At 41.2% G+C, this 12,407-nt stretch overlaps 1 protein-coding gene across 4 annotated transcripts in view; it reads left to right on the forward strand.

Moving 5' to 3' along the window:
- The window catches only part of LBR (lamin B receptor), a 236,878-nt gene that overhangs the window by 117,254 nt on the left and 107,217 nt on the right, over positions 1-12,407 (forward strand). For 3 of the 4 annotated variants that reach the window (XM_033936778.1, XM_033936777.1, XM_033936776.1), the window contains exon 6: positions 2,621-2,805. The exons of the other annotated variant lie outside the window; for it this stretch is intronic. In XM_033936778.1, the coding sequence (XP_033792669.1) occupies positions 2,621-2,805 (185 nt within the window). The remainder of the gene's footprint in view (positions 1-2,620; positions 2,806-12,407) is intronic. 4 annotated transcript variants of the gene reach the window in all.

Below are 12,407 nucleotides of genomic sequence, written 5' to 3' on the forward strand. Positions count from 1 at the left end.
TAACACCTGTTACGGTAAGTAACTGTGCTTTTCCGCCGGTCCACAGGTGTAAAAAAGTTGAAGAACACTGATCTAGAGTCCCTGCTTCCAGATTACAGTGCCAGCATCTATTAGACTTAGAGCTATCCAACTTTTGTAATCTAACAGGGGTCCAAAATGCTCTATGTAACAAAAAGAACCAAGTTTGTCTCATAGATGCAGACACTGTACATCTCATTCTCCAAGACCAAATTCGTGGCCATTGAGATGCAGAAATTTGATGCTTAATCTCAATGCTCCAAATGTCTCTAAGACCAGTCTTTGGTTTTTTATTCATAAATCCAGATTTCAATTTATACCACTGTGCGGCCTGGTGTCCCAAGAAATCTGCCTGAAAGCATAAGAATTTCAGACTATACTGATTGCTAAGATTTTTCCATTCAGGAAACCCCTCCTGAATAGTCTGCTTCAGCTGCAACCATTTAAAACTTTGTGATTTGTTTAGACCATATTTATGTTACAACTGTGAAAAATCAAGCAGTTTACCATTTGAAATAACATCATTTAAAGTTCGTATACCTGCAATAATCCAATGCTTCCATACGATTTTAAAACCACCAATTTGAATCTTGGAGTTTAGCCAAATAGATTGATTTGTTGATTTGGGTATTGGGTTAGGTGTTAAATTGCTGACATAATGTAATGTTTTCCATGTATCCATCAATTTTCTATTCTCTTTATATATTCTAGGCATTTTTATACTGAGAACATGAGATAGATGTAAAGGAAACATGAGTCGCCATTCCAAATATAGCCAATCTGGGATGTTTTCCATGAGCTCTGGGAGGACCCAATACATACCCTGGCGTAAAATATAGGCTTGATGATACCTATAAAAGTTTGGAAAATTTATCCCACCCTCCACAATTGATTTTTGTAAAGATACTAAGGCAATTCTAGGCATTTTACCCAGCCAAACAAATTTTGTAAGAATACTATTTAATTTTTTATAAAAAGACACCTGAAAAAAAACTGGTATCATACTCATTTGATAACAAACCACAGGCAATATCATCATTTTAATAGTTTGGACTCTTCCCCACCAAGAAAGATGTAGAGGATTCCATTGCTCGCACATTTCTGTTACTTTTTGTAATAAAATATTTTCATTCTCCTTCATAGTGTCTTCTAGTGTGTTTTTTATTCTAATACCTAAATATTTTAATCCATCTTTCCATACAAATGAGAATGAATCAAATAATCCTTATAATAATAATTATTGCAATAAAGGATGAAAATGGAGAAACACATACTAAAATTGAAAATATTTTAAGATAATTTCTAAATTTTTATAAAGACCTATATTTCTTCTGAGCCTTGTGGAGATAGGAAAAAAGATGGTTTAGAATTTTTGAATCTAATTATTGGACCGAAGGTTCCTGAACATATAAAAAGAAGTTTAGAGGAGCCTATATCATTAAAAGAATTAGAAGCAGCATTTAGGTCTCTTAGAGTTGGATCCGCTCCAGGTGGTGATGGTTTTACAGTAGAGTTTATAAATCATTTCAAAGTACCCTTTTACCCTATTTATTAAATTTATATCAGTTTCAAAGGACTAAAGGTTGCATTACAGGTACTATGGCAGAATCATTAACAATTGTTTTGCCAAAGCCAAACAAAGATCCCACTTTGGTTTCAAACTACAGGCCTATCTCATTAATCAATGTTGATGGAAAACTTTTAGCTAAGATATTAGCTTTACGATTGGCTAAGGCTCTCCCTTTTATTATTGATATGCACCAAACAGGATTTGTTGCTAAGTTCTTCTAACAATACTAGATTGGCTTTTCATACTCTAAATTTAACAAAAAACATGAATGATCCGGCTTTCTCTGTCTCTTTAGATGCGGAGAAAGCCTTTGATCGAGTTGAATGGACTTTCATGTATCAGGCATTAGAATGGTTTGGTATAGGTTCAGGATTTATACAAATGATTCACACATTGTATAACTCCCCTGGTGCAAGATTATACATTAATAACAATTTATCAGAGCGTTTTAATTTGCGGAGGGGGGTTAGGCAAGGTTGTCCCTTGTCTCCTTTGCTTTTTGATATTGTTTTAGAACCCTTGTTATTAGCCATTCAACAGGCAAAGGGGATACAGGGTATTCCTCGTGCAGATTGGGAATATAAAATCTCTGCTTATGCAGATTATATACTGCTTTATTTTAGGAATCCAGAAACTACCATTCCATGCTTACTTGAATTCATAGAGAAATTTGGAAAGTTTTCAGGATAGAAGATAAATTGGAGCAAGTCAGAAATTCTTCCACTTAATGTGCATTGCACAAAAAGTACTCTGAAAATTGGCATTTAATTCTTCAGTGAGGATTTAAAAAATAATTACTAACAAAATTGTTTTAATATTTATTACACATTTGTCCTAAAAATTAACTTTGTTTTTAAATAATCCTTTCCCTTCAATGATTATTTAGCATTGTATAGTTTCTATGTCCTTGTGATGTTTTAAAGTGATGGTGAATGACTAATAATTCCCTTATTTTTGTAAAATATTGTGTAGAGCTATATATAGTTTGAGAAATATTTTACATGTAATGGTCTTGTGTACTTTTTTTTTCAGGAACCTTCTTCATGATATTTATCTTACCTGCCACAGTGCTTTTTTTGCTGTTGATCTGTGAGCAGAAAGATGTCAGCATTCGGAACATGCCAGCATTTGAGAATTTATGGGATGTCAGAGTATTTGGAGTGTTTCTTCTGTGGTTCTTTGTTCAAGCTCTATTCTACTTGCTTCCAGTTGGAAAGGTAAAGAATTAATGAATTGCTTTTACAGCAGCAGTTTGGGTTGATCACATTATATAATTCCCATTAAAAATAAGATTATTTTACCCATTCTTCTAAAGAGTTCTCTTTAAGTTTATTCAAAGTGTTTGTGACCACATGTGCATTGCTTCTGAGTTTCTTAGCTTATGAGTCTAAATTTAGAAGTCTTAAAGAGTACTGGATCTGATCATGAAAAGATCTCTTTTTCTCTAGTTACTGTTAGGGCCATGTCTTACTAAAGAGGAAAGAAAAGGGTTAAGTTAGAAGTACTGTAGACTATTAGGTTATTTAAGCTTAACAGGACTCTTGGAATGGATGGCCTTACAGCAGAAATTTTCTGAGCTTTTCAAACTGATCTTGCCCCAAGACTGTTCTCTGTGCTAACATTTTTTTATGAGGGAAATGCATGGTCCTATTATCCCAGGACAAGCAGGCAGCATATTCTTGACTGATGGGTGACGGCACCGACGGAGCCCCGGTACGGACAATTTTAGAGTGATTGCACTCTAAGAACTTGGAAAGTTCTAGCAGGCCGCACCGCGCACGCGCGAGTGCCTTCCCGCCTGACGGAGGCGCGCGGTCCCCAGTTTCTTAGTTTCCGCGGAGCTAAGAAGACGCACGTTTCAACGGCTGTTGAAAACTTTTGTTCCTTAACGCCTTCCCGCTCGCGTAAACTTGTTAGGAAATATTATTTCCTTCTTTTACTTTCTTTTCTTTGTTTAAAAAAAAACCCAAAAAAAACTAATTTTGTTTTCTTTTTCATTTTTTTGGTTTCGCCCCGGCGGGGCCTGTTGCCACCATCGAGGCCTCGGCCTTCGATTTGGCAGAAGCCGTTTTTACCTACATGCCCCCCCAGCCAGGGTTTAAGAAGTGCCAGCGGTGCGCTCGACCAATTTCACTCACAGACCCGCATAACTGGTGTCTGCAGTGTCTTGGTCCTGACCACCGAGCGTCCACCTGCACCCGCTGTGCGACTTTAAAAAAGAGAACTCTAAAAAACCGCCAGATCCAACAGCGGTTGTTATTTGGCGCCGAGATGTCTGATTCCGCAGCACCGGCACCGACATCGGCCCCATCTCAGTCGGCACCTACTTCGTCGACACCGCACCGGTGTCGCATCCCGCAGGTAAGCCGGCTAAGAAGCCTTCCCCGTTGGAGCGTCCTCCGGTCTCAGTAGAGCGAGTCCAGTCCTGCCGACCTCGAGGCGCCCACGGAAGCACTCCGCCCCTATTGAGGTGAGCCCCTCGACATCGGGTTCCCCATCCTCGGGGCGTAGAGCGGCACCGCAGGTACCGCAGAAGAAAAAGGCGGTACCGGTGCCTTCGCTGGACGAGCGGATTGCTGCTGTCCTGCAAGTGCAACTTAAGGAGCAGTTGCAACAACTCCTTCCCGCACTTTTGACACCGAGCCTTCCAGTCCCGGTCCGGTCTGAGCCACCGGTACCGACAGTGGAGCGCCCTCTTTTATCAGAATTCACTTTGTCGGTACCGGTCCACACTGCTTCATTGACTTCGATGCCAATCTTAGCACCGGAACCGAGAGCTCAACACCAGGCGGTGCAGACTTCGGTGCCGACAAAGCATGTAACATCTCCCGGTACCGTGTCTATGAGGTCGGGTAAGTCGGCGCGCAAATCCCGACACCTGGAACCCTCCACTCCGGAGTCTCGAGACCGTAGCTCTCATATTAGGGACCCTGATTTGTGGGGTGACTCCGAAGAGCCTTTTCTGTCTGAGGGTGAGTGTTCCTCTGATGAAGACGATCAACTTGTTGCAGATCCCTCTTCGAAACAGGATTCCACATCCTTTACCTCTTTCTTAAAAGAGATGTGTGAATCTCTTTCTATTCCCTTGGAGGCTGAGTCTACAAAATCCAAGGCATTCCTTGATGCTCTGGACTTTGACCAGCTTCCAAGGGAATTTCTCAAACTTCCTCTACATGACATCTTACGGGAGACCTTTTATAAAAATCTGGAGACTCCCATGACTGTACCAGGAGCTCCTCGTAAATTGGACTCTTTGTACAAAGTTATCCCCATTCCTGGTTTTGACAAACCTCAGCTCCCGCATGAGTCTCTTTTGGTAGAATCCACTCTTAAGAAATCAGCGGGAGCTAGTGTGTATGCCTCAGTCCCTCCTGGCAGAGAAGGAAAGGCCATGGACAAATTTGGCAAACGTTTATATCAAAATGCCATGTTAGCCAATAGGTCAGGGAATTATGCTTTTCATTTTTCCTTTTATTTAAAGCACCTCATACAAAACATGGCTGCTTTTGAAAAGTACCTCCCTGACCGCAAAAAATCTGCTTTTCATGCCTGTTCTTCCTCTCTTCTCCAGTTAGGAAAATTCCTAGTTAGGTCAATTTATGACACTTTTGAATTGACGTCTAGAGCCACGGCTATGTGTGTTGCCATGCGTCGATTGGCATGGCTCAGAGTCTCGGAGCTCGATGTAAATCATCAGGACCGCCTAGCAAATGCTCCCTGCTTAGGTGATGAGCTCTTTGGAGAGTCCATGGATTCCACTACACAAAAACTGTCTGCCCATGAGACTCGGTGGGATACTCTCCTGAAGACTAAGAAAAAGACTCCACCTGCTCGGCCTTTTCGCCAACAATCTGCCTACCAGCGTCGCTATGCTGCTCGTCCCTTGCCACTGGCTACTCAACAGCCTAGACGTCAGCGCCAACAACAGCGACAACCTCCTAGGCCAGCCCAGCAGCAACAGGTGAAGCCTCCTCCACCACAAAAGTCTACCCAACCCTTTTGACGTGGTTCTCCAAAGCATAGCCAGTATTCCACCATCTACCCATCTCCCTCGACCCATAGGAGGACGTCTTTCTTGTTACATCAGCCGTTGGGAGAACATCACATCGGATCAATGGGTCCTCAACATCATCCGCCACGGCTACTCTCTCAACTTTCAGACACTTCCTGCACAAAGTCTGCCAAGAGAGTCTGCTTTGAACACCTCTCAGTCTTCTCTCCTTCTTCAGGAGGTTCAATCCCTCCTCCTCCTGAACGCCATAGAGGAAGTTCCTCTAGATCAGAAGGGGCAGGGATTCTACTCCCGTTATTTTCTGGTCCCCAAAAACAGGGGATCTCAGACCCATCCTAGATCTTTGCGATCTCAACAAATGCTTGGTCAAGATGCTTTCTCTGGCAACTCTTTATCCTCTTCTCCATCAAGGCGACTGGCTATGCTCCCTCGATCTCAAAGAGGCATACACTCATGTACCCGTCAATCTGGCCTCCAGACAGTACCTCCGCTTCATGATCAATCATTGTCATTACCAATACAAGGTGCTGCCCTTCGGTCTTGCCTCCTCTCCGAGAGTGTTCACCAAATGTCTGGTTGTGGTGGCTGCCTTTCTACGCTCTCACCACCTTCAGGTCTTTCCTTACTTGGACGATTGGTTAATCAAGGCCAATACATCTCAGACAGTGCTTCTGGCCACCAACCAAACCATCCTGTTTCTACAACTTCTGGGGTTCGAGATCAATCTACCCAAATCTCATCTCATCCCCACTCAGAGACTTCAATTCATTGGAGCGGTGCTGGACACAGTCCTCATGAGAGCGTTCCTGCCGTCCAACCGTCTTCAAACTCTTCAATCTCTATGTCAGCAGGTACTCCCACAAAGTTCCATCTCTGCCAAGCAAATGATGATACTCTTGAGTCACATGGCCTCCACAGTTCATGTCACACCCTTCGCACGTCTTCACCTGCGCACTCCTCAATGGACCCTAGCTACCCAGTGGTCCCAAGCGACGGATCCTTGCTCACGACACATATCTGTGACATCATCTCTTCGTCAGTCTCTGCAATGGTGATTGATATCCTCGAATCTCTCCAGAGGTCTTCTGTTCCATCTACCTTCTCATCAACTTGTCATCACCACCGACGCCTCCCCTTATGCCTGGGGAGCTCATTTAAACGAGTTCCAAACTCAAGGACTTTGGACAGCCCAGGAAATGAAGCATCACATCAATTTCCTGGAACTCAGAGCGATGTTTTATGCCCTCAAGGCCTTCCAACATCTTCTCTTTCCTCAAGTCCTCCTGCTGTGCACAGACAATCAAGTTGCGATGTACTACATCAACAAGCAGGGTGGGACAGGCTCCCGCCTTTTGTGCCAGGAAGCCCAGAAGATTTGGACTTGGGCCACAGATCACCAACTATTCCTGAAAGCTATCTACATTCAGGGAGAACAGAATTCCTTAGCAGACAAGCTCAGCAGAATTCTCCAGCCTCACGAGTGGACACTCGATCCTTTAACTCTACAGTCCATCTTCGCTCAGTGGGGCACTCCTCAGATAGACTTCTTTGCAGCTCCTCACAATCACCAGCTGCCCCTATTCTGCTCCAGACTCTACTCTCCTCACCGTCTGGCAGCAGATGCATTTCTCCTCGATTGGTCCAATCTGTTCCTGTACGCTTTCCCTCCTCTGCCTCTCATGTTAAGAACCTTGTTCAAGCTCAAGAGGGAACGAGCCACCATGATTCTGATTGCTCCACGGTGGCCCAGGCAACATTGGTTCTCCCTTTTACTTCAACTCAGTTCCAGGGAGCCTTTTCTTCTTCCACTGTTTCCTTCTTCTTACACAACATCAGGAGACCCTTCTGCATCCCAACCTTCAGTCTCTGCACCTGACAGCTTGGTTTCTCTCGGGTTGACTTCTCATGATACTCTTTTGTCTCAGCCCGTTCGTTCCATTCTGGATGCCTCCAGGAAACCGGCCACTCTGCAATGTTACCATCAGAAGTGGACACGGTTTTCTTCCTGGTGTCTTCTTCATCATCATGATCCCACTTCCCTTGCAATGGAGACCTTGTTGGATTATCTTCTTTCTTTGTCTGACTCTGGCCTCAAGTCTACTTCCATCAGAGTCCACCTCAGCGCTATTGCTGCTTTTCATGAGCCAGTTCATGGAAAACTTCTCTCGGCTCATCCCTTGGTGTCCAGATTCATGCGGGGTCTTTTCAATGTGAAACCGCCTCTCAAAGCCCCTCCTGTAATCTGGGATCTCAGTGTGGTTCTTTCCGCCTTAATGAAGCCTCCATTTGAACCTTTGGCTACCACTCCTTTCAGGTTTCTCACTTGGAAGGTACTTTTCCATATTGCTCTTACCTCTGCCAGGAGGGTCAGTGAGCTCCATGCACTAGTTGCGGATCCACCTTTTACAGTCTTTCATCATGACAAGGTGGTTCTGCGTACACATCCAAAGTTTCTCCCTAAGGTTGTCTCTGAATTCCATCTCAACCAATCTATTGTTCTGCCTGTCTTCTTTCCGAAACCTCACTCTCATTCTGAAGAACAGGCTCTGCATTCTTTGGACTGTAAGCGGGCTTTGGCTTACTATTTAGACTGTACTAAGCCCCACAGATCATCACCCCAACTCTTTCTGTCTTTTGATCTGAATAAATTGGGACGTCCTGTTTCTAAACGTATGCTGTCAAATTGGCTTGCAGCGTGCATTTCATTCTGTTATGCTCAGTCCGGACTGACACTGGAAGGTTCTGTCACGGCCCATAGAGTTTGAGCTATGGCAGCATCTGTAGCTTTCCTCCGTTCAACTCCTATTGAGGAAATCTGCAAGGCTGCTACTTGGTCCTCAGTTCATACTTTTACATCTCATTATTGTCTGGATGCTTTCTCCAGATGGGATGGACACTTCGGCCAATCTGTTTTGCAAAATTTGTTTTCCTAATGGCCAAACCTTCCCTCCATCCCTCTTTTTGTTAGCTTGGAGGTCACCCATCAGTCAAGAATATGCTGCCTGCTTGTCTTGGGATAAAGCACAGTTACTTACCGTAACAGGTGTTATCCAGGGACAGCAGGCAGTTATTCTTGCGTCCCACCCACCTCCCCGGGTTGGCTTCTTAGCTGGCTTATCCTAACCGGGGACCGCGCGCCTCCATCGGGCGGGAAGGCACTCGCGCGTGCGCGGTGCGGCCTGCTAGAACTTTCCAAGTTCTTAGAGTGCAATCACTCTAAAATTGTCCGTACCGGGGCTCCGTCGGTGCCGTCACCCATCAGTCAAGAATATCTGCCTGCTGTCCCTGGATAACACCTGTTACAGTAAGTAACTGTGCTTTATGGAGGCTCTTACTGTAGTAAGAACATAAGAATAGCCTTACTAAATCAGACCAATGATCCATCTAGCCCAGTATACCATCTTCACGGAGGCCAATCCAAGTTGCAAGTACCTGGCAAAAACCCAAATAATAGCAGCATTCCATGCCACCAATCCAGGACAAGCAATGGCTCCCTTCATGTTTATCTCAACAACAAACTGTGGACTTTTCCTCCAGGAACTTGTCCAAACCTTTTTTAAAACCAGCTACATTAACTGCTCTTACCACATTTTCAGGCAACGCGTTCCAGAGCTTAACTATTCTCTGAGTGGAAAAATATTTCCTCCTATTGGTTTTAAAAGTATTTCCTTGTAACTTTGAGCGTCCCTTAGTCTTCAAAATCTACACCACTCAGGATCTTGTAGACTTTGATCATATCTCCCCTCAGCCATCTTTTTCAAGATAAAGAGCCCTAACTTCTTTAGTTTTTTCTCCTTTTTTTAAATTCTTTATTCATTTTTCATCTTACAACAAGTGTATCAAGAAATAACATTTGAACTTAAAAACATCGGCGTGGCTTGGTGGTGCACGCAGATGGACGGGTAGAACAGGGGCTCCACATCTACAGACATTTGTATTTAAAATAATTATTGGAAAAATTTATTTTTTTGTTATAAAAACGAGAGATATATTAGATCCAATGGCATCGGGTCAGCAGAGTAAATCTGAAGCTGCGATTTCTAACACCGGCAGTGTAAAAAGGTCCAAGCTTGAACCGACAACCCCATTAAAATGTCCGTTACCAAAGGACAGTGCAAAGGATATCGATGTAATGAAAGAGCTTCAGATAATAAAAGAGATTGTTTTAAACAATGCAAAGAAACTAAATGATATACAAGAAGAGGTAGCTACTCTAAATAAACGAACTGAAATACTGGAAATAAAAACAACTAAATTGGAAGTTCGAATGGATAGTTTTGAAACGGATAAAAGACAATTCAAAGCAGACAGAGATAAAATTAATATGCTTACAAAAGAGGTGGAAGATTGTCAGAATCGTATGAGGAAGAGTAACTTACGACTTTTAGGATTACCGGAAAGGGTAGAGAAAGGAAATCCAATCTTGTTCTTAGAAAATTTTCTGACGAAAGTACTTCCTTTTAAATCCAGGTTTCCTATTGAAATTGAGCTTGCGCACCGTATACCTACGAGAAGACCGGACAACTTAAAGGGTCCTCGTCCTCTAATTTTCAAAATGTTGCGCCACCAACAAGTTCTGGAAATTTTACGCCTTGCTAAGGAAAACTCAAACCTAAAGTGTCAGGATGCAAGAGTGCATATTGTCCCTGATTTCGCCAAAGCAGCAGCTGATAAGAGGAAAAAATTATTGGATATTAGGCCGAAGCTGAAAGAAATTGGAACAAAATATGGACTCTTATATCCTGCTATTATGAAAGTCACTATTGATAATAAAACTCTTAGTTTTGATGAACTGGATAAACTGGAAAACTATTTGAGTCAAAGAGAGCAGCCAAAGACTATTTGAATATTTAGATATTGGTTTAATTCTTCCAGATTTGGATTTTTTGGAATTTTCTTTATCTTTTCTTTTGCGGATTTAGCGGTTTCATGAAACTTAATATAATCTGTGTTTGACATTTTGAACAGTAACGGTGAAGGAACTTCGTCATCTTTACAGAATGTTCTGCATGGCTCATTCTTATTTAAACAATACAAAGTGTTTCATTTCCTCGAATCACTATCTTCATAGAATGAGTGAACTAATTACCTGGGGAATGTTTTAAAAGTTTGATATGATTGGCAATATCAAACTGTCAGCACTTGTTCATACAGTCTATGTGGATTTTTCAGGAAGGATAGCAGTTTGTGATTTTAGCATATAATGTTTTACACATTGCCATACAACATCAATGTGGTTTAAACAATGTTGTATTCGTGGTATATACGGTAAAGGTTAAGAAGATCTCAAGGGCTTTCTACCAATTTCTTTTTCAGCACTTATTGGCGATCTTTGGTTTGTCCTACTTAAGATCGTATTTCACATTATAAAATACACAGTAAAAAGATCCTGCTTGCTGTACTTCTAATGCTATTGGATCCTCCGGAAATTCTAAGAATCTTGGAGCAGGGACTTGAGACTGGTGGCTCCAGAATAACATGTGAAATGTATGGCTCACCCTCCCACAATGGTCTTTTTCGTCTAATCTCTGCTAGTTTTTGCATGGAAAAAAAAATTGTGGTTGCAGTGGTGAATGCTTTATGAATATCGTTTCGGTACATATTAAACATGGAAAATAATTTAGGTAGTCGTGCTACCATTGATGCCATTGAAACTGGTTTGATTTGTTAATGCATTTGACAGAGAAGAAAGGGTGTTAAATACAGTCTTTGTTTCTTTTTAACTAGTGTATAAGATATATTTATCCCCAGCTAAATGCAGTGACCTGGAAAAGGGTATCCTATATAAAGTTTCAAATGTGTGAGTTGGGTTTTCCATGCCTTTCAATTAGGGTATGGATAGATGGGATGTATGTGTTAGGGGAAGAGTTAATATTTATAAACTTAAAATTTGCCGTTTGAGGCTACTGCTCTCATGGTATTAAGTCTATTGGATTTTGTTAGTTACTAAATTCCCAAGATACAAAAGGTAATATGATAAAGGATGGCATGAAGGATTTGTTATGTTTAAAAAATATCTGTAGAAAAGAGTTTTGATTTGATTGGATCTCAGTTTAATTTAGATTAACTGAAATTATAGAGAGGCTAATGCATTTTTTTATCTAGATGCAAATTTCTTTTATATTTGAGTATTTTGTCTTTTTTAACAGTTTCTTCAACAGGATAAATAAAGATGTAGGAAGTTTTGCATTTTGATAATTACTATCCTTAGAAAGTCATTTAAGGTTTGGATGAAAAAGAATGTTGGCTGTTGTCAAGGTTATAGGATGGTCATTAATGTTCATTTGTAATTTAAATTCTAATTTTTGATGAAATGATATTTTTTAGCAATATGAATGTTAACAATTCATAATATTTAAAAGTGGTTATATACTTAATTGAATTAGTATATAACACTAAGTAAGAGTGGATTCCTATAATATGCTTCTGAAATATGTATATTAATCATATTTCTCGTTTGATGGTCTTGGATTATTTTCTAAATATGTCCAATTTTTATTTTATTATCTTCAGATATAATTGTTTTTTACTTGGGGTCTTTATGGAATTCTCATGTTTTTCCTGATCTTATATGTGCAGTTCCAAGCTTTTAATGTTGTTTTATAGGATGGGTAGGGGAGGGATGGATGGGAGTACATTATATATTGTTGGTACTAGGAGGTGTATTATACAATCAGAAATAATTGGGAAAGTGGTGTTTATTCATCTAATATTACATAACTTTTTATGGCATGATTGGATGAGAGATTTTATAATATTTTCAGATAATGGAGGTTAAAATCTTTACCCTTAATGCCAATGGCCTCA

This window comes from Geotrypetes seraphini, chromosome 3 (genome assembly GCF_902459505.1).
Source record: "Geotrypetes seraphini chromosome 3, aGeoSer1.1, whole genome shotgun sequence".
NCBI lineage: Eukaryota > Metazoa > Chordata > Amphibia > Gymnophiona > Dermophiidae > Geotrypetes > Geotrypetes seraphini.